The sequence below is a fragment of the Anastrepha obliqua genome, chromosome 5 (assembly GCF_027943255.1).
Source record: "Anastrepha obliqua isolate idAnaObli1 chromosome 5, idAnaObli1_1.0, whole genome shotgun sequence".
In the NCBI taxonomy this organism is placed as follows: Eukaryota; Metazoa; Arthropoda; class Insecta; order Diptera; family Tephritidae; genus Anastrepha; species Anastrepha obliqua.
Window position 1 is genome coordinate 74,655,088 of NC_072896.1, and position 23,789 is coordinate 74,678,876.

At 33.1% G+C, this 23,789-nt stretch overlaps 1 protein-coding gene across 9 annotated transcripts in view; it reads left to right on the forward strand.

Annotated features, from left to right (window-relative positions):
* Positions 1-23,789, forward strand: part of LOC129247419 (muscle-specific protein 300 kDa) — a 290,571-nt gene that overhangs the window by 68,120 nt on the left and 198,662 nt on the right. For all 9 annotated transcript variants that reach the window (XM_054886543.1, XM_054886545.1, XM_054886544.1 and 6 more), the window contains exon 2: positions 13,829-13,890. In XM_054886543.1, the coding sequence (XP_054742518.1) occupies positions 13,829-13,890 (62 nt within the window). The remainder of the gene's footprint in view (positions 1-13,828; positions 13,891-23,789) is intronic.

Here is a 23,789-nt window from a genome sequence, read left to right on the forward strand (position 1 = left end):
TGAACATTTTATTTGCACAAATGTCTCAAACTTGTCGCTCTTGTTGGCAGCTGCAAGTACAATTTACTGTTAAATACCAAAGTATGTTTATATATACGTGCAATTAAAGGTACTTAATTGTTGTATTTTTGTTTTCGTATCTGGTGTAAATTTTTAAAATAAACAAAAATTCTCTGTACCAAAAATATTTATTTTTATTTCTTGAAATTGGGCCCTCAATTTTTAACGCACTTGAATTAAGTGGAAGTACTATTTTCGTTTTGGCGGTATTATTTTAGGCTAATTGCCGAAAATTTTACTTTGAAACTGAAATTATGTAACAGCTTTCATTTTATTATAAATTTCACAGCGCTTTTACAACCTTTGCGTGCTGAGGCAAAACAAAATCACTTTCGAGATATGTACATAAATACATATGTGCATAGCGAAAAATGTTCGAAAATAATTTTCAAAATTTAAAAGTGTTTTTTGCAGTTTGTCAAACTAATATTGGGCTCACTTTTGCAAATCACTCACATAACCTTGAACCAAATTCTATTTTAATAATAATGGCTTGTGAAGCAATTTGCATTGAGCAATCGCTCTCACGCTAAGCGTATGTGTGACATATGTGCATATATATGTATGTGTGTACGTCAATTCTTTTATCTAACGTTGGAAAAGTGCGTCAGTAGAGTACTCGTTTATTTGCATAATTTTGTATTCAGAAGAAATGAGATAATTTTGAAATAGTATTGAGCTATATATTAACATCCGTTTTCCCAAAAAAGAAAAAACGAATATATTTTTAACTAATGACCTACTTAAACAAGCGTACGCAGTTATGCGACCACAGGAGTGTCGTAAATGTATGTATATGGAAGCGCTCAGTATGATCCTTCAACTAGTCAACCTCTCATTGGAATTATACAAGCAATGGTTAGGGCATTTTTTTTGACTTGAAAACGATTGAGTTGAGAGCCGCACTCAAAGTCGGCAGGGCATTTAACACTGAGTTTGATCAATTTTAAACTTCAATACTTTGAGTGGGGAGAAGCGTCATAGAGCCATGGCGTAGATGAGCTTTTCAAGGATGAGATTCAGCGCTCTAGACAGGGCTAGTAGGTTAAACTCGTACACATCCCGAATAGACCCCGACATGCTCAACATGAGTCTGGCATGTGAAGGTTCCCGCACAATACTAACCACCTATTCACATGCCCCCTTAAATGCACTCATCTAACACCCTTCTCCCATCGGACCCAATCTGTAGAAACAGCATGCTTCTTGGGCCTGCCGGTGACTACATCGCAATGGCTAGCCTTGATAAACAGCTACAACAACAAGAACATTAACTTTCTAGCGTTCCCACAGTAGTCGATCCTACGTTCCTGGAACGACCCGGATTTATATCCGGCCGGGGGTATGCGTATGCTGTTACAACAAAAACATCTTTCGACTGAAATTTTCGAATTCCTTTTCCTGGCGTACTATTCGTGTGGAGGATTTAACTTCTGGAATTAGAGTAGTTCGAATGTTTTTGACTCTTGAATTTAAAAGTGCATCATAGGAACTTTCCTAAGCATCTTTTACATATAATAATCAGGAAGCATTGGGGTTTAGTTTGAAAATCCACATATGCATTTTAATTTTATTTTTATTTAATGTGAAAAATTCATTATTTAATGATATGAATTTTCGTAGAAAATTTCTTCAATAATTCATTTAATAATCGTTTAAAATTAGATTTTGATAAAGAAAAATTTATAACAGAAAAATATTAGAGTAATAAGCTTTTTGTAAAAAGGAACTTTAATTATTATTTATATTCTTTACACTTTTTTATTTTTCTTATTCTGTTCAAAGGGTAAAAAATAAAAATTTAATTGAAGTAGTGATAAAAATTATTTTAATAAGGAGGAAGCACTGAGGATTTAGTTTAAAAATCACATAATTTATATATATATATACAGGGTGGTCCATGTAAAATTTGTTTTTTGAATCGGCTATAAAAAAAACTAATTAATATTTTTTCAAACCTTTTTTTTTATTTTGAAGATTGATCATTGTCATTTATGAATGAAAAATAATGTCGCTGAAATGACTGCCACGACTGGCTTTATAGTAGACCATTCGATCAACCCAATTTTTAAGCACATTTTCGATTGTTTGGGCTCCAATTTCATGAATGGCAACTTCGATTTCGTGTTTTAAAGCATCAATCGTCTCTGGATGGTTCGCATAGCATTTGTCCTTAACGGCTCCCACAAAAAATAGTCCAACGCGCTTAAATCACAGCTCCGAGGCGGCCAACTGATATCGGAATTTCGGCTGATTATTCGGTTTTCAAAAACGGTAGCCAAAAGTTTGAGTGTAACTTTGGCAGTGTGACAAGTTGCACCGTCCTGTTGAAACCAAGTGTCGTCCATGTCATCCTCTTCAATTTTTGAAACAAAAACTCGTTGATCATGTCACGGCAACGCTCGCCATTTACTGTAACCGCGGCTCCTCGCTCATTTTCGAAAAAAAATGGCCCGATGATGCCGCCAGACCAAAAACCGAACCAAACAGTGACTCGTTGTGGATGCATTTGCTTTTCTACAGTAACGTGTGGATTTTCTGGCCCCAAATCCGACAATTCTGCTTATTGACGTAGCCACCGATGTGAAAATCAGAAAAGAAGAAGAAGACTCACCACTTTGGAAATAGATTTTCAATATTTCCCAATTTTGTTCAAGCGTCCCATTTCGTAAATGTAAATTATGAACACATTTGACATGCCATTTGTGTTACCATTCTCAAAAAAATAGGTGGTTCAAAAAGCAATATGGCCCACCCTGTATATATATGTTTTTTATTTAATATTGAAAATATAAAATTTCGTACAGTTGAGTTGAGAAAACAAAAAATTCTTCAACCATTCATTTAATAATAGTTTAGAATTAGATTTTGATAAAAAAAACATAGCAGACAAATTTTTGAGCAATAGCCAGAAAGTTAACGTTTTTGCAAAAAAAAATATTTTAAAATTTAATATGTAAATAAGAATTTTTTTAATCAGTTTAAAGGGTAAGAAATAAGAATTTTATTGAAGTACTGGCAAAAATTATTTTATAATCCTGGATGCATTGGGATTTTAGTTTGAAAATTAGCATTTCTTTTAAATTTTTGTTGTTGTTTAATCTGGAAAATATAATATTTCGTGCAGATGAGTTAGGAAAAAAAAAATTATTTAACAATTATTTTAATAACAGTTTAAAATTAGATTTTGATGAAGAAAAATTTAATAGCAGAAAAATTTTAGAGCAATAAACTAGAAAGTTTGTGTTTTTGTTTTTACGCTTAAAAAAAAAACAATATTTTGAATTTATTTAAACATTTTTTGTTTTTAATCTGATCAAATCCATTTTAATAATATAGGAAGCATTGGGGTTAAGTTTAAAAATTTTTTATTTTTTATTTAATCTGAATTTATTTAATTCTAACTTCGTAGGAAGTTTGGGAAAACAAAATTCTTTTGTAACATATTTTTCTCACTTATGGAATAATCGCTTGAAATTACAATTTGATAAAGAAAAATCGATAGCAGAATAATTTGATAGCTATATTTCAGGCTTATTTTGTAAAAACAAAAAAATTAAAATACTAATAATAATTTTTATTTGTATTTGTATTTTTGAATTTTTTTCTTTTGGTATATTTTTAATTTTATTTAATACCTACATATTTTAATTTTTCTATTTTTTAATTAAAAATATTTTTTATTTTTTCTCTTTTATTTTAAAATTTACAATTTAAAAATTACAATTTGTATAAAAGTACAGCAATAATTTATTAACTATCAACACTTCATCTTCAACGTTTCATTACCGTATTACTTTCGGTTTTTCCGCATCATTCTTTACCCAAAGCCATATGAATTAAAGTTCCAAATTTTGCACAAAATTCAGAAAAATGCATCAAACTTTCATAAAAATTTCCAACTTTTTATATATATTTTCTAAAAAACTTTGTAGTATGCAGTTTTCTATATTAGTTCATTCAGTTTTAGTATGTATAAAATTGTGTTGAATTTTAGTAATTTTTTTATTGACGATTTTATATGAAATACATTTTTTAAGTGGAGGAAAAGTTTAACACTGACAACAATATTTCTTTTCAAAATTAGTTAAATTTAAATATAAAAAAATAAAGTGTAAACATTTGTAATCACTAAGGGTGCGTGGGTAGTTTTATTCATCAATGGATGTGCGTACATATATATGTTTATATATTGGATAGTCGAAATTCATATGTATTTATATGTATGTGTACGGTATTACGTACTTTCTTCCTCGGCATTCTTAGTGCTGAAATTGAAAATTAGCAAAACGTCAATGTTTAACAAGCAGCTTCAGTAATTATTTTCATAAAATCTTATCTGAAGAAATTTTATTTATTCATCTTGCATTTGTAGCATAATCACAAATGTTGCATACTCGCATGGGTTCAGTTTATGAAATAGATCTGACTCGAACTGCGGCAATTCAGAGAATTTCATCCAAAATATTTAAATTGTGATAAAACTATTTGTTGTTGTTCTCGTGCGTTTTTATTTTTTTTTCTTTGGCTAATTACTTACGAAATACAAAGCAAATCAACGAAAATGATTTTATTACGCGGGAAGGCGGAATAAATTATATTTTATTGAGGCTTTGTGTTTTTCTGTTATTTTCTGGAAAGTTGCCAAATTTTTCAATTTATTTTGTTTTTGTAGACAATTTATTTGAAATTTGTGTTTTTATTTTTAATTTTAATTTACCTTCTTTGCACTATTCATTAACTTGCTAGTCATCGACTGCCAATAGACCGTGACCAGTTGCGGTCGATGGCGCCGCCTCTACCGCTGGCATTTGTCTGTAGTAACTTTTCCTGTTTAGCACACTTAGTAACGTGCGCAACCGTCGGTCGGTTGGTCGCTTGGTCTGACTATCTTGGCTACATTCTCCTGTTATATACATATTTATATACATAAAAACAACAAAATCTGCAGTAAATACACACATACATACGTTCTGATTTTCGTAGTTTCGACAGGTTCCGGTACTTTCGTGTGCACTTTCATATGAGCGTTGTTGTATTTTACACCAGTTCAGCTAAATTGCTTACACAAAGCAGTGAAGACACTTTGGCGCTTTGTTCGATAGCAACTACAATTTGGACAGCACCGTGACAGGCGGTTTTCCATGACTATGTACGAGTACCTTCATTGCATGTGAATAATAGGAAATATGGTACAAATTGTTATATGCTTATCGGTAATACATACCCACATATCTGCGTCTGCTTATTTACATTTTGGCTTTATTATAATTCATATTTACATACATACACATATATTTCTCTATGCACCTAATAGCGGAAACGCTAACTCTGAGGTAGCTAATTTCAATTTTTTTTTTAATTTTTCAATTTTACTATATAATTATATTCCTAATTAATACTATACAGAGCTGATTAAAATTATATTCTCATTATTTTTTAATTTTAATTTATTATTTATTATTTAAAATAACTTTTTCATTATTACTTTTATTCGAGTTCTCTGACGCATCATCTGGTTTATGAGCCACTTATATTTACGCTTTGTACTTCAAATACATTTTTTTTCAAAGCTTAAAATGGAAATAGCAAAGATAAGTTATCGCAAGTATAATTAATTTTATCATCACTCATGATACCGTTAAAACTTGAAGTGAAATACAAGAAACAAAGAAAATAATGCACTCAAATTAGTGTCGTTTAGTATATTTATAAAATAAAAATAATAAAACCAAAAAAACAAAAAAAACTATTGTATGTACATATTTACACTTGTATAATCATGTTTGTTATCGGAATAGCATTGCAAAATTGTGTACTGAACCTTAAATACCTGTGTTTACGGATTTTTGATTTTGTTTTGATTAATACACCGTCGTCACCCTATTAAAATTTCTTATCAGAATTGTTACATTGACTTTTGTCCTTTTAATCAATTACAAATACTTACGTTTATATGTAAAGGGTGTTTTTAGGCGATAGATTTTTATGCATTCAACTTTCTCTAATATACCTATTTAAATATCGTTTTTTTATATTTTTTATTTTTATTTTTTCCCCTTTTATTTTCCCTTTTTCTGGCGTGCTATTCGTGTTGAGGTCTTAACTGCTGAAAACAGAGTAGTAGAAATGCTTCCGATTATTGCCAGTGCTACTGAAGAATCACAGCATAACTCTTGAAAACTTGTTAACTTTTGTTTGGATTACGTCAGTAAATAATCGATAAGCGCATAATTTTGTATGTGTATTACCTTGTACTGTTACGATACTATGAATTGTCCTCAATGACCACAAAAGCTCACTCCCGTGACTTGTTTTCCATGAAAAGTCAAAAAGTTGTCGCTCTATGCCGATACATCAGCAACATTGAATCACTTCGGCTAGAACTCCATACTAAGCGCTCCATATCACAAATTCCTTATAGCTGAAGAAAGCGCTGAAAAACAAAGCGCCTCGTACGAGTAGTATGAATTATCTAGCTTTAGAATCCAACATTCGTGAAATTGTTGCTTATACCTATAAGGCATCAACTTTTGAGCCAGGCCATGTTAAGTGATCCAAGTATTTAGGACATTGCGATTGATTCTGAAATTTGGTTTATTTGTAGGCTTGAATTTCTTCCTATACTGAAAAAATTTAGAAGCCAATTTTATAATTTTTAGATTTATTCAACGTTGAAAATTTTAGTGTAAGGTGTTTCAAAGTGAAATATCTGCGGTTTTTTGACATTTTTATATATTTTTTTTTCAATTTTTTAAGATAACATATACTTAAACAATTTTTTTTCTGCTTTTATAAGTTTGAATTTCTTATTATACTAAAAAAATTTTTATAAATATTTTATAACTTCGCGATTTATTCAACGTTGAAAATTTTGGTATAGAGTTTTTTCAAGTAAAATATCTGCGGTTTTCTCTGACATTTTTCTATTTTTTTTTTAATTTTATGTTTTAGGATAAAATATATTTAAAATAATTGTTTAAAGTTGTTTTATTTGTAAGTTTGAGCATCTTATTATGTGTACTGATTTTTCTTTAATTTTTATAATTTTGAGATTTATTCAATTCAGATCTTTGATATAGACGTTTCTTTGTTAATTTTTTTCAACAGTTTTATAATTTTTGCATATAATTTTTTTTTTGGATAAAATACGCCAAAAAAAAGTTTTTAATTATTGTTGATAATTTTTAATAAAGTTTTTCGAATTAAAAAAAAAGTACTTTGTTCAAAGTTTTAGAGGTAAAAAAAATTTGTTTTGGTCGAAAGTTTTTGAGACAAAACAAAAATTTTGTTTGTTGAAAATTTTCGGCTTAAAAAAATATTATTTTTTGTTAAAAATTTCTGAAAAAATTTTTTTTTATATTTTGTTGAAAATGTTTGAGACACAATTTTTTTTTTAGTTTTTGTTGAACATTTTTGAAAAAAAGAAATTTTTTAACTTTTGAATAAATAAACTACAAGTTCTCAGAGTTTTCTCTTATTTTTGTCATTAATAGCTGAGACTATGCGCAGGAATCCCTGAAAGTTGCATAGTAGGATTCCCGTAACTTTTCGAGTTATATTCAAATACGCTTACAAATGTATGTAGCGACATTTCGTTTGACTTTCGAACGGATGTAATATAGGAGCGCTTCAGTATAGCAGTATTTTGCTCTGAATTTTGGTATGACAAAGTGCAAGTTCTGACTCGTAAGTCGCGTTGATTTTTAAATTGTTTTTTTGTCTGGCGGCCTTGTGTATTTTCGACTCATAAAAAAATTTCAAGCATTTGTTACATGGAAAAAATGCATAATACCCGACAAAAAAGTTTGTCAAAAATGAACGTGAATTTTGAGCTACTTTAATACATACAGTAGGGAGCAAAAGTGTTTCCATAGTTAACATTCTCAACTTTGTGGGCCAATAAAATGCAAATGAATGAAGCAAATCAAAAAAACCTTTTGTTCTAATAATATGTTTTTAATTCTTAACAAATTGCCGTATATGATAAAAACAAAACAGAATCAGAAAAATATTCAAACAAAAAAAACCAAACCAACTCGCATGTGTACAATTTTGCACCTTTAGTGAACAAAATGAAATGTGATATGAAATTAATATTTTGTCCACAGACCCTTATTAGCTATTACACCTTTTATTCGGTTTGGCATACTCTCGACCAACTTCTCTATGGTTTCTCTTGGAATTCGGTTCCACTCCAGTTCTACACGCTTCCAAAGATCGTCTAGGTTGGATGGCGCTAATTGATATTGCCCGAGCCGTCGCTTCACGATTGACCACAGGTTCTCAATCGGATTGAGGTCGGGACTTTGAGCTGGCCACTCCATCAACTTAAAATTTTGGCTTTTTAACCATTCGCGGACAATTTTGGCAGTATGCTTCGGGTCCCCATCTTGTTGAAAAGTAATTTCCTCTTCGGGATATGCACACTTGTCCAGAAAATTTGTTAGTTGGGTTTGCAAAATATTGAGGTAGTCTTCTTTTAACATTATACCATCAATTTTTTGTATTGGTCCAATGTGCCACCAAGTAAAGCATCCCCAAACTTTGACATTGCCTCCTCCATGCTTGACGGTTTGCTTCACATGGTGTTTTTGAAGCTTGTCGCCGGGTCTATGCCAATAGTATTGCTTGCCATCCGACTGAAAACGGTTGAACCTGGATTCGTCTGACCAGATAACACGTTTCCAGTCATCTAGAGTCCAGTTTCTGTGTTCCCGGGCAAATTTCAATCGAGCTTTGACATTCTTCTCGGATAGGGCTGGTTTATTTTTTTTCACACTTGCCACATATCCAATCTTAGCCAGTGCTCTTCTAGCTGTCCACCGACTCACGTCTTTTCCTATGTCCATAGATGCCTTCTTTGGTGTTAGGAACTTATCAGATCTCATTTTCGACATCATTAGTCTGGCGTCAGAGTCTTTTAAGAGGCGTTTACGGCCTTTAATAATGTTTTTGGGAGCAACATTTCGTCTTTTTTGGACCTTGGACACCGCTGAATGGGAAATCTTAAGCTGATCTGCAATAACACGAGTCGAACAGCCACTTTCAGTTAGGCTAATAATACTATTTTCGACATCAGACGAAAGCTTCTTCATTTTTTCGCAGTACTTTATAGACTAATTGCTAAAATCAACAAATCTGCTTCGAATAATAAGAAACGCGTGATTTTCTGGATCTTATAAGCGAAGAATGAACAAACGAAACATATAACGGTAAAACCGCATGTCTATTGCTGAAAAGAGAATTAAGAAATCAAACAAAAGTAAGAATAACGGAAGGTGCAAAATTGTACACATGCGAGTTGGTTTGGTTTTTTTTGTTTGAATATTTTTCTGATTCTGTTTTGTTTTTATCATATACGGCAATTTGTTAAGAATTAAAGACATATTATTAGAACAAAAGGTTTTTTTGATTTGCTTCATTCGTTTGCATTTTATTGGCCCACAAAGTTGAGAATGTTAACTATGGAAACACTTTTGCTTCCTACTGTATATTAAGCTAAATAAAAAAAAAGCTGGCATGTCAGGCTGCTTCATTGCTCTTATGAGCATTAATGTTCCAATCATAGTGACCTTCAAAAAAGCATAACCGCTATCATGATTTCACAACACCCTTTATCAGCAAATATTAAAGACTATCAACCAATTTACCTATACATACCTATATGTATACCTATCTATGCCTGTCCATGCTTATCTCTTATAGCAAAACATTTAATTTATTAGAACTTATGGTTTAACAACTTGATAAGTTCTAATTAATAATACAAATAAACGTACGTTTGTGGAAACACCTGCATATATGTACATATGTATCTCATGTCTATACCTATCTATGAGTAATTCAAGCCACTGTCAAATGCATAATTAAAGTATATTATAAAAAATATAATATAACGAAAACTTAAAACGAATTAAGCAGACAGCTGAATATTTTTAGGCTGACTACTTTGTGGTACCATTGGGTAATGAATTGTGATTACTTCAGAGAGAAGGCTTTCATATCGCATAAAAAAGGCTTAAACCACAAATTTGTAAGGAAAGGGGTATGGTTTTTAATAAACAACAGAGCTTTAAAAAATTTTTAGAATAGCAAGAAAAAATAGGTAATAGGTTCAAGTGATAACAATTTATCACAAATTTATAATTAATTTTTACTGAGAAGAAGCTTGATTTAAAGCCATAAATTTTTCATAAAAAAACAACTCTTTAAGTATCCGAATACTCATTTTTGTATAAATAATAATATTTATGGTTACATTTGTTTTGTTTTTTGAAAAACCAGTAAATTTTATGATTTTATGGAATTTTATATTATATGCATTATGCTTGCATTCATCTGACGACCTCCGTAGCCGCAAGGGTTGGTGTGCGACTACCATTCGGTAGGTCCTGGGTTCGAAAACCCCGGCAGGCAATGCCAAGCCCCTGAGAGTATTTCTGCCATGAAAAGGCTCTTCATAAAAATGTTACTAAATATTATTATTTTTTAAAGTGTAACTGCTTAGAAACTTTCTGGGTGTTCGCACAAATATATTTGGGCAAAGGTATTAATTTTTCCGAATTGCTAAGGTCATGAATATTAATACAAATAGCTAAAAACGATATTGGTAGCTTTCGCTGTGGTATTTTATTTCTTTTTCCGGACTCGTTACATTACATCGGAAAAAATATCATCATCTTAACAGGCCGAAAAAACTTAAATGTAATCATAATCACATCATATGCGTAAAAGAATATACAAGATGGCACAAAATTAATCATCCAGTTTGGTTTTAATTACTACCGTAATTAAATTCCATATTAGCTGGCTTCCCACAAATTTTATTTTTCTTGGGCACACATTTTCATAAAAACTCGACCACACCATTTTTGTCTTTTTGCATTTTAATAGACTTTGAAAGGTTCATAAATTTTTGACTCAAAGTCCTCATCTCGTTTCAATAAACAGGTAATTGTTTTATTTTTATTATGCGTACGCATACATATACACCTACATTGAGGCATTTTAGAGTTGAAAATAAAACATCAAAGGGTTTTATAAACCATTTCATGTTAAAATATATGAATGTAGAAAATCGGAGAGATTTATTACTTATCTAATTATTTTTGTAAATTGAGCAGGAAGTAATAAAGCTATGAAACATTTTGCTGAGCCCTTTTTAATGATTTTTGACACGCCTAAATATCTAGAAAGTCGTAGAATAAATGCATAGGTACGACTAGAGTTATTTATAAAATATTAAAAATATCTCGCCCCTTTGATCTCTGTACTTTAGTTGCCGCATAAGCGGGCGTTACAAATAAAATATTACATCAGTTCTAATTTGGTATGAATTAGGCAGTAAAATATTTTAATATCTAACGATAAAAACATGCCAAGCGTCAATTTATCAGCAGAGCGGAAACAATAAATGCCAAACAAAGAGAAATAAAAGTGAAATGACAAATGCCAAATGAATTATTTGAGGTAAAAAGACGCATATATTTGAATGTGCCTAAGCCAGCAAAGTGTAGGGTTATTCATAATCTAAATCGAGCGCTCTGTACTCGTATAAACAAAATAAAGCTCATGCGTGTGGGAAAAATCTGCAAATTGACTTCAGTCATATATTTACCTTTTTTGAATAGTTCCATCTACTGCGTTAAATAGCTCTAGTACAGTGACTTACTGAAGGGTTTTGTCTCTTATTTAGTTTTTTTTTTGTTTTTTAATCAAAATATAGTTCATTCTGCTACAAAAATCATCTAAATCCAAGCATCAAATTTGTCCGATTTACAAAAAAAAATGTCGATTCTATTTAAAATCTGAAACTGTTTAATTGGAATTTCTAGTAAAATTTCAAATTTGCTGTTCGCCCATTGCATTTTGGTTTTATAAAGTGCAAGTTTCAAGTAGCTTAAATATATGTTGTAAAACAATGTGGAGTATTCGTTACATGAAGAAACTTCACATAATCGCCATGAAATATAAAATGATCGCCAGCACAAGAATAAAAAAAAATTGTCAAAAATCAACTCATTTTAACATTGTTTTAGAAGCAGTGTCTTTTGTAACAGGAATGGGCATGTTATATAAAATCGATATAAATAAGTAATAAAGCATGTTTGAAAATAAAAAAAAATTAATTAGTTCTAATTTTTACAAGCAAAATTATTATTTTATGAACAGAATAAAACACTATTGAATTCAAAATATCAGGTCAGTCCATAAGTTCGTGCGTATTTTACCCATAATTTCACTTTTGTACGATTTTTTCATACAAAAAACTATTCGCGAAATATAACGGAATTATTTATATTTTCTTTGATATTTTGTGCATTCAACAAGTGATTTTAATGGCGGATAGAAGCACGTGTTGTTAAAAAATAAAATGGAATCTTCGAACGCGTATAAGGGCATATTTTGTATTTTTTTATAAAAGTGGTACAAATGCAACAACTGCTGCTGCAGAAATAAACACTGTTCACGGAGAGGATACCGTGAGTGTAAGGACTGCCCAAAAGTGGTTTTCAAAATCCGAAGTGGTAACTGCGACGTGGAGGATGCCCCGCGCGCTGGTCGTCCTGAAGTCTTTAACTCCGACGCCTTGCTCCAACTCGTGGAAGCTGAGCCAAATTTGACAGTCGATATGATAGCTCAGAGGTTAAATTCATCGCATGCAACAGTTCACAGGCACCTGGTTCAGTTGGGAAAGGTTTCAAAGCTGGGAAAATGGGTTCCGCATAGACTTTCCGTCGCCAACCTTCAGCAGAGTGTGTCAGAATGTGTGTTCTCAGCTGTTGCAACGGCTTGGAATTCAAAGTTTTTGAGCCGTATCGTTGATGGTGATGCAAAATGGGTCCTTTACAATAATCCTGTTCGCAAACGCCAATGGTTAGATAAATATGAAACATCAGAACCGACCCCTAGAGATTGCCTTCACCCCAAGAAGATTCTCCTGTCTATTTGATGGGATATGGCCGGTATTTTTATTATGAACTTCTGGAACCAAACCAGACGATAACTGTTGATTATTATTCCCATCAGCTATCAAACCTGAATGAGGCACTTAATAAAAATCGGCCGTTTTTAGTGAATAGTCGCAAAGTTTTTTTTCACCACGACAACCTCATACCGCCTGGCAAACATTAGGCAAGTTGAACGAGCTCGGGAAGACATTGTAAATAATGAAAGAAAATATATTATTGATTAATAAATACTTTAAACATCTTTTTTATTAATTTTAAAACTATCTTTAAAAAGCGCACGAACTTATGGACTGACCGGAAATATATTAGGAAAAATCTTCGGAAAATATTTAAGGATTGATACATCATGACATACCAAAATTACTAAATTCTGCTTGCACAAATTACAGAAAATTGGGCAGTAAAAGTTTGTTCGAATGCAGTAGTTTCGAGCGCAGAGTAGAAAGATAGGCGAAAGAAAAGAAAAGCATTGGCGGGGTGTGTTAAACGAGCGTCAAGCACGTTTGCACAAGAATTCGCTGACACAAATAAAATCGTTGGAGCGTTTTTTGACAAAATATTAATGGTGCCACTTGGCCTTAAACATTTTATCTGCTATCTGCATTAGACATAAGGCTAGATCACCTGCTCTAGGTGATTTATGAAGTCACTGATTATACGATTACATATATATGTATGTGAATTCATACTACTAGTTTAGATTTTTTTCTGAATATTTATAAACATACATATATACATATATATTACCTCTTCAATCGCTAATGAGCGTTTTTTCCATTCTCTTTCCATTACAGAGGAGCAAGAACGTGTGCAGAAGAAGACATTCACTAATTGGATTAATTCGTACCTTTCGAAGGTAAGACGATAAAAAACTCATGTAGACGACTTGTCTCAGTTTTATTAAAAAAAAAGTTTGTTTTTAAGCGCTGTAATATGTGCACACTTGTATGCTTACTTTTTTGTGCTAATGTCAATGCATAAGTAATTTGAGTAGCTTTATTTGTTTTTAATTACATGCATTGTACTTTGTCGTTACCTTGAATTAAATGTTGCTGGAGCAATATCAGGGCATTAAATAGTATACTTTTGTAGATACTTTGCATATTCAGTGGAGTTAAAAAATGTGTAGACAATTTCAAAGCATTTTATTGTGTAGAAGTTCGCAGAGTTTGGATTACATTACTAATTTTATAGATATCAGTTGACGAAAGAAATATTCTTACGAGGTAATATCGCCCACTATAAGTATTAATCACATGGAATAAAATAAAAAGAGGAAGGAATTCGATTGAATCGCCACTCCCATAACTTATGCACAATGGCCAATATATCCAAATTTCTGAGTGGTGTTTGCTATATTCTGCGACAATTTCCAACTGCACTCGAATTCATACCTATGTCTAGTACGTTGCAGTATTTCTCAAGCCAAAATAAACGCTGCAACTTAAGCAGCTGAGTTCGCATTTGACCTAAGTGCTCTTATAGCCTAGACACTCGGCGACGTTAATCGGGATTACCGGCGCAGTTAGTTCTGATTAAAATTGAAGTGTGGCAGACGGTTATTACGCGGCCTAGTGAATAGCTGAGTTGCTTATTGGATAGTTTTATCAGTAAAATATGGATCGCTGACAACAAATACGGGTATTAGTTGCCCTGATGCTAAGAAATAATTATTTGTTCAAAAAAATCGTAAATTGCAATTTCTCAAATTGTTCCGAAATATCGAAACAATTATTGGTTTATCTTGAAAAACGATTAAGAAACTTATAAATATGTAAAAAAGAAATTAATATATTTTTTTTCACTTGACATGGGAAGTGTTTGGAAGTTTCTGCAGATCCCGAAACGTCTAACTCAGAACAAAACTAACACTCTCGTGGTGTTTTTCAAAACCGACAAAAAAAAAAATTCTCAAATATTTTTACAAATAAAATTAAAATATTTTCCCTAAAAAAATTTTTTTTCAAATACCTACATACATATATTTATTTCGAAAAAGTTAGAAAAAATGTTAAAAATACTTTTCTTCTAAAGAATTCAATTCTAAAATATCAGTTTTTTTAACACTAAACCTACCATGGACGGGTCTAATGACCCATTTTAAACTTTTTGTCAGAAGTTCTTAGAAATAACATTATTGAATCGTCATTTGCCTTCACGACTTTTATTAAAAAATACATCGAATGTATTTTTCAAGATTTACTCTTCTCTTGCTAATTGTTTTACCGAGAAATATATGTGATCCTAATAATATATATAATACTATTTTCCTAATATAAAAAATGAAATTTTTTTGTTTCAGTATTAAGATATATTGAACTGAAGATATTTCGGAAAAACTCTATATAAAATATATTATTATCTCATAATTATTATTTTTTTAATTTTATTTTTTTATATATTTTTTTAATACAAAAAAGAACCGAAGATATAGATTTTTACCTCAAAATTATGGCATGGAATCACTCTGTTGTTCAGTGGGATTTATCTATTCTATTTACTTAAATGAACTTTCCATTTCCACTAAAGTAAAAAATAATAATAAGTAACTAAAAATACAATTTGAAGAACTCAAAGTTTCTTTCCGATTCTGGAAATTGAAAAAGGCGAATTATATGGGTAAATAGTTTAACGAATCTCCGAACCCATTAGAACAGGGCTTCTTAAAGTTTTTAATTTAGCGACCCCCTTCAAGCTTAGGAAATTTTAAACGATCCCCTCCTCCACATAATGAAATATATATTAACCGTAGATGTAGATGTAATATCGCACTATTTTTCAATGTAAATAAAATAAGGATTAAAGAATACGTACCCATTCATTTCACATATATATAATTGGAAACGTTGACGGGATATCGGGATATCGGAAAAAATAAACCTTTCTAACAATTTTTTTAATAAAAACATATTATTAACATCAAACAATATTAATGTGACGGATGTGATTGTTTATTTTTACACAAATAATTAAATCTAGGCTCAATTTGAGTTAGTGCAGATCGTAATAAATTTTCAACGTTTATTAAAGTTGAACGGTATTTTGATTTTATGTAAGTTAATGTGGAAAAGGCTGATTCACATAAATATGTTGTACAAAATGGCAGTAATTTGTTCATTGCCATTTCCGATAGTAGGGGATATTCTGATTTGATTTCTATCCAAAATTCATGCACAGGCACTTGAGAAAATCTGAGTCGGAAGGTAGTATCACTTGTTAATTCGGCAAATTCTTCTTGTGCTTTTAAGTTTAAAAAATTAATTTCTTCCTCCTTTCAGTAGTCTCGCGACCCCCCTGGGGGTCGCGACCCACAGTTTAAGAAGCCCTGCATTAGAATGTTGAAATGACAAATTGAAGAATTTTCAATCCGATAATATTTTTTTGTCTGGTAAATTGTGTAGTTGCTCTTTTACAGGGTTAAGAGTTAAAAAAAAAAATTTTTTTGAAATATTTAGTGAATTTTTTAATTTCTTTATCTCAGTTAAAAATGGTTTTACTAAAAAAAAAACTATTTGAAACTGTAAGTCTCTAGTTTTGAGTTCTTAGGTAGGTAGGTGAAATGGTTTAAGTGCCAGTTAGGCACTCCTCAAGTAGCTCTGAAGTGCCGTTTTGATACCATTATGAGACCTCTAAGAGGCGGATATCTTACAGCCAGCCAAAACTGTTGATATAATGGAGAAGATTGATGGGATTTAGGTTGGCACACTGCGCAAGGCTGTCGAAGAAAGGAACACCCAGTGACCTTAGTCGTCTAGCTGTCATACCCGGATATTCACAGAGAAAGTGCTCAACAGTCTGCTTCTCTGAAAGGTCCCCATAGCTTCTGCACGTAGGGTTAAATGGTAACCCTAGTTTTGAGTTCTTTTACCGAGCAAGAAATATCAAGCAATTAGAAGTAGCGTGAAAAAGTTTAGATTTTTTTTGCCTCCTTTTTTTGGCTCACATATTTAAACAAATTTTTCCCGTCTAAACCCTTCAAAGGACCGACAAACTTGTTTATCCAGTTACAAATTGTTTTTGTATACCTCGAAACGGGCTTTGAATCGAAAAAGAGTATGTTTTTTGTCGGCTATCCTTATCTCATCAACGAATGATCGCATACAAACAACAGTTCATCATTCGAGATTCCTTTGCATTTTTTAAATTTAAAATTAAATTTTTGATGAACAGGATTTAGTCCTATAATAAAGAAGAAAAAGAAGAAAGTCACTCTCGCCCCTCACACTTTGAAATCGAAATGAAAAAATTTAAATCACGGATTGTAAATAGTTAAGCATCGGCACTTCAGTCACAGTTCCAAAGAGAGAATGGTCGATATCACTTCTACCTTATTGAATTTGGCTTGATTTTTTCTAAAAACTAGTTTTGAAAGATATTTAAATCCGAGCACATTTTGGGTTTTGTGTATGAAATCACATGAATTCATCATAAATAAAAAATGACTATCATTAAGAAATTAAAAAAGTGCATATATTGTTTTCTTGTATAAACATACAATATTCATATTTTCAAAATAAGAAAAAAAATATCCACTGCACACTCGCACAGTAATTGCATGCTGTTTGAAGAAATACAAATTTCGTAAAAGGAAAACATTTAGTTTCCCTCTGAGTCAGCAAAGGTTTCTTTAATTTATTTATAAATTGAAAATTCAATGGAAATTTGTCTGACGGCAGCGATGACTATGCGCCAAATATTACTTTCCCCCACCTAAAAAAGGAAAAAACAATGAAAGTAAAAGCAAATTAAAAATATGAAATTACACTTTTAATGCTAATAAAAATTTTTCTACAGTATAAGAATAGAACAAAATCTAACAAATGGGCAAATAAACCAATAAACAGCCATGTGGAAGGCATTTTGCCAATAGAACCGTTTGCAATGCGAGCAATTGGACATGCGAAAAAGGCTGAGTGAAAATTTTGAAAGTGCATTGTACTTACGTGCTACTTACACATGAATATTCATGTGTATTTGTATTTGTATATAGAGAAATGTTCACAGGAAAATAAGAGAAAAAACAACGCAATAATGGCCAAAAGCAGAGTCATGTATTTATTCTAGAGAATGACCACAAATTCGTAATATTTTCGTTGCTCTCGTGCCTGCTTCAGACACGTTGAAGGCTGCGGCTGCGTCTGTGGCTCGGTCGCGGCTGCGGTAGCATGCCTTGATGACTACAAAAAAAACGAAGTAAAATGCAATATTGTCTGCAGAGACAATGCAGCTGGCGGTTTTGTAAGGCTTTCGAGGTGAAACATAGCAATAAGGAAATGTAAGAATGCGCGAAAATGTTCCATGTACAAAGCCAAAAGTAAACAAAGCGAAAAGTTTGAAGCTTCGCAAATACACACTGAAGTACTCTTGGCCTAAAGACTACGTGGACCAGTCTAAAATTAGCTCGTAGTTGCAAGAAATCGTACACACTCTAGGGAATAGCTGCTTCCAAATGGATGCAAGTATAAATTTACATTTTTCTTGAGTGAAACGAATCAAAGTGCTATTTAAAACGTTACACATATGTATGTACATATGTGTACAGTCTGTCTAGGGAAAGCGTGACCGGCAAAATTCAATTCAATTGGCAATGCCTCTATATATACTCGTACACCTCAAAAGGCCCGAAAATGTCACTTATATCTGCAGCAAAATATTTGAAGAAGTCAAAGATGATCATAGATAAATGGGTACTTACACCCTTTTAGGGTGTTTGGGCGAGTTCCTCCTCCTATTTGTGGCATGCGTCTTGATGTTGTTCCACAAATTTTTCCAAAAATGGAGGGACCTATTTTTTATGAGGAGCTTTTTCAGGGCAGAAATACACTTGGAGGTTTTCCATTGCCTGCCGAGGTGACCGCTATTAGAAAAAACATTTTCTTCATTTTGGTGTTTATCTCCGAATTCGGAATGGTAGTCACACACCAACCCATTCGGCTACGGCGGCCGCAATGGTACACAGAAATTAAGACCATCGACAAAAAAATACCTTTCGAAGATCGGAAGATCATTGAAGTTGTTTTAAAGAAAAGTTGTGCAAATGTATGTATAAACACGATTCGAAAACGTCTACGTGCAGAAGACCTCAAATTTTAGAGCACAGTGAAAAAATCGCTGTTCTCATTATCACACATTAAAGAAAAACCTGCATAGGCTAAAGCAAATTCATAACGGCATTGGGCATACGTTATATTTACGACTGAAACTTCCTTTTGGGTGAATAGTTAGTTGCATACGTCAGGCCTCGTGCACTGCTGATAATCGATAACGCCAACGAACTGTTAAAAGCATCCAATTAAGATTCATGTTCGGGGCAGCTATTCCGGCAAAGGATTTGGCCGTTTAATTGTGTTCACTGACATTTTGAATACAGTTTTGAACGGGTGACCAAAAAATCAGAATAAATCTTGGTATAGAATTGGATCTCCTCCTCCCGCCGAGCCAGGTTTCGATCTGTTAATAGTATTGTAATTGCTCCAGCTAGTACTGGTAATGATAAAATAAATAATAAAAATAAAATTTACTAAAAAGCATTATTACCGCCAGCTGAGAAGATGTTTGGAAGAACTTATCTACCTTGGATTTTACAAGAAAATGTGTTGAGTAGAAACAGCAAAATGGGATTGAAATGTTGCACTGACTTTCTCAGTCACCTGATACCAATCCTATTGGAAATGCTTGCGCAATAGTTAAGCAGAAACTCAAAGGACAGTCAAACAGTTATCAAGGCAAATTCGGCTGATTTGGAGCCAATTTCAACTCCACAACTTTCGCAGAAGCTAACACAAAGTATGACTTGAAGATGTGAAGCCATTATAGCTAGTGGTGGTGACTGGTCCTTACAATGCAGTTTGTTAGAATTGAATTGGTCAAAAAGTTTCTAAATTATGGCGGTCACACTTCTATTAGACAGACTGTAGATATGCGCTACTATGTCTATGTGATAAATTTCAGTGTGTCAGACAGGAATGCGTAAATGCTTGTCATAGGAAAAGAGTAGTGGATAAATGAATCACGGTTTAGGTGTGGTCTTTCTTCCGTCATACGTTAGGAAGAGATGATAAATAAGCCATTTGAAAATATCCTCTTGAAAGCAAATTCTCGAAACTTGTGGTTCAAGCATGAAACATAAATAAAAATAGTGGGCACATTTGTTTGTTTTCATAACGGCCGCCAGTAGGCAGTCACAACTAACGAAACTCCACTTGTGGTTCGCCTTTAAAAAATCTTTTCCCAAAAACAGAACGCCGGCGGTGAGCTGCCATAAAATTTAGCTCGCTTTATTTGTAGGAATAAAAAGCAGGCGCACAACAAAGAATATATCAAAGGTCATATCTGTATAGTTCTGCCCCCTCAACTCATCAATCTCCCTGCACATGGTACAAATTACAATTTACTACTCATAGTATCGGTTTCTAGCTAATTTCTTCTGGCCGAAGTTGACTCTAATGTCTAACCCTAAACATCTTGAAAGATGTTATTAGGGAGGAGTGGAGAAGATTACTGTCGAAGATACTATTGAAAATGGTAAACTCTATATCCAATGGACTTAGAGAAGTGTTGAAACATCGTTGGTTCCCCCACAAACTACTTCAAAAGTTCATACTTTTTGAGAGTTTTTTGAATATTTTAAATTTTCTATAAACGAGCCAAGGCGTACTTATTAAAGGTGGTAAGGTGGTAGCACTAGACCAACAACAATATTTTGTACGTTGGATTGCCAAAGCAAAGTATTAGCAAAGTAGAAAACAAAGAATGATTTCGGTGTGTCCATGTGGCTGTCAGCACAAATCAAACAAGGCGTTTGGGACGCGGACAAAATCCTTCTTTATATTCAACTTTGCCAATGCTTTGCTTTAACAAAGGCCTTGTTTCATTTGGGCTGACAGCCACATGGACACAGCGAAAGTAAAAAAACCAAATCAGCTGATTTACCGATACCAGCTTTAATAGATTCGCTTTAAAACGAGCGTAGACTTTAGGAATTTGATATTTTTGGGTTTCAAATAAAATCTATAGTTCTATTATAATTTGTTAATGGCTGGATCTAAAATGAATTATACATTTTATTTAATAAGTTTAATGTCGTTATATAATTAAAAAAAAATTAATTACGAGTGAGGACGTTTTTTTTCGGATTTTTCTAATTTTTTTAATCTCATTGTGCGAAATCGCACAAACTCTTCGGCCTGACAGCATAGATACACGATTCCTATCTTTAAAAAAGATAGGCAACTGCTAGATAACTACAGGGGAATTTCCTTACTTAGCTCCGTGTTAAAACTTTTTAGTTGAAAAGGCTAAAAAAAGAGCTTTTTTATGTTTTGCCGACCTGACAAAAGCATTTCATAGGGTTTCGCTTAAAGATGTAAATATAATTAAAAAAAAAAACGCAATTATGACAGCAATGTAATTAGAAATCCCCACACCGAAAACACTACTTCTGTCAAGACTAATAATGAAATATGAACCCCAATACCGCTCGCAGCAAGGATAAGACAAGGCGACAACTTAAGTCCTATCTTATTCAAACTGTTTATGAACGAGATAATATCTGCTGTAAAACCTACACGGGCAAGAGGATATTTGCTGGTAAATGAAGTTAAGATAATGTGTTACGCCGATGACGCAGTTATAATGTCGCACAATGAAGACGACCTTCAGCGGATGTTGTAAGCCAAGGAGAAACCTACCTTTGCATTTAATATGCCCAGGAGTAAGCTCGTAGTATATGGAATTGGGTACCATAATTACATCAACGAAAGAATTCACAGCTGAAGTAAACAACCACATGAATAAAGCAGCACGATTCTTTGGATGCTTAAGCGATGTAATATGGCAAAGCATCTATGCTTAAAGGAAACGGCAAGGCAAGAATTTATAAAACATACGTTCGACCAATACTCATTTATGCCGTTGAAACCCGAGCAGATACATTGGTAACACAACAAACAATGAACAAGGTTGAGATGGCAACATCTCCTGCGATCAATCATCAGACATAGGTACTCGCAGAGATCTTATGCGAAACGAAACGATTAGAGGGTTATGCGGGTAGGGATTAGAGGCACGTAGGGTTTTTAGTTTGTGAATCTGTTCAATTTAGTTTTCCGGGAAGGCACAATTGAAGATTGCCACTTTCCTTTTTGCGGCTAGTATTTCTAAAATGCCTTTCGGATATCGTTTTTTTTTTTAATTATTGTGTGTTTGTTTTGCTACTAGTGTAGGTACTTATCCAACCAGCTTTTTGAATATGTGTCGTTAGTTTTATTGTCTCATCTGCAATATCGCCTTCGCTGGTAATTGTGTCGGTAAAGCCTATCTATTGAGTTTGCACTTGAAAAAAAAAAAAAAAAACTAGTCTGCTAACTTATTTGACAGAGCAGGATTTCGCTGCTAAGATTTTGCCTTGCCATTTACATACATAAAGCTGGGTGAATGGTCTACAAGTATACCATCTTGTACTTGGACGAGATGGGTTAGTATATGTTTGATCACGCAGAAGTGTATAATAGCGAGAACTTTCTAGGGATCTGAGAACAAATAGGTTGGATTTCCTGTTTCGAGAACTGAAAAAAGTTGTAAATTCTAACTTAAGAGAATTACTTTGCAGGGGAAAATTTCGATCCAGTAGTATTCAATATGTATCAGGTATATACCTATGAATTGATACTTTTTTTCAATTTCCAACGTTTATTAACAAAAAATGGTTACAAATTTAATCTTCAAATAGCCATCGCTAGCGACACATTTTTCCAATCTCTCAGGCAATTTGTTGATGCCGCGCCAAAAAAATTGGCCGTTTTTGGCCGCAAATCAATCATCGAGCCATTTTTTGGCTTTTTCGTGAGAATTGAAGCGTTTCTCGGAAAGTGCGTGGCAAATCGATGCAAATAAATGATAATCGGAAGGCGCCAAGTCTGATGAGTAAGCCGCATGCACAAGCGGTTCCCAATCGTACGTCTTCACCAATTCCCGGGTCGGTCTTGTTCGATGTGGCGGTGCATTGTCATCAAGTCAGTTCATGCGGCACCCATCTTCCGACCTTTAAAATCAAGCCCATGTCTTTCAAACGTTTCGAAATGGTTTTTTGGGGCCCTCCCAACTGCTCTGCCATCATTTCTTGCGTTTGACCATCATCTTCATCCAACAATGCTTGCAATTCGGCGTCCTCAAGCTTTTTCGGTGGCCGGCCGAGGACCACGCTAAAATCACCACTTCGGAATTTTTCAAAACACCTGAAGCACTGTGCTCTACTTAGAACATGTCCAGCTTCTATAAGCAGAATATCAACGATGTCCGCAAATCGTAGTTTGAACGCACGAAATTCGACATTTTTAAGAGGGACAAAAATTCATTGTTATATGAAACGTAACAAACAATGAACTGAATATTGTTGACAGATGACAGACGAAAAAACAAGATATTTGGGAAGGTTTAAAAATACTCCTAGCGACATCTATGTACTTATAGCTGAAAGTCTCATTTCATAGGTATATACCTGGTATATACTACTGCAAAAATGTCACAACATGCACCTAATCCAAAAACAAATTAATTGTAGATTTCCCCACTTTCCCCACTAATTTAATGCGCCGCTGAAGGCTGGCAAACGATTAGCTCACTCCCAGCTATGTAGCCGCATTGAAAGGTTAAACAGCTGAGTGGTAAAAGTACTATTAAATAGAAGCATATGTATACACTATAACTAGCACATACATACATAAGTATGTTGATGTGTGCACAGTAGATTGCATG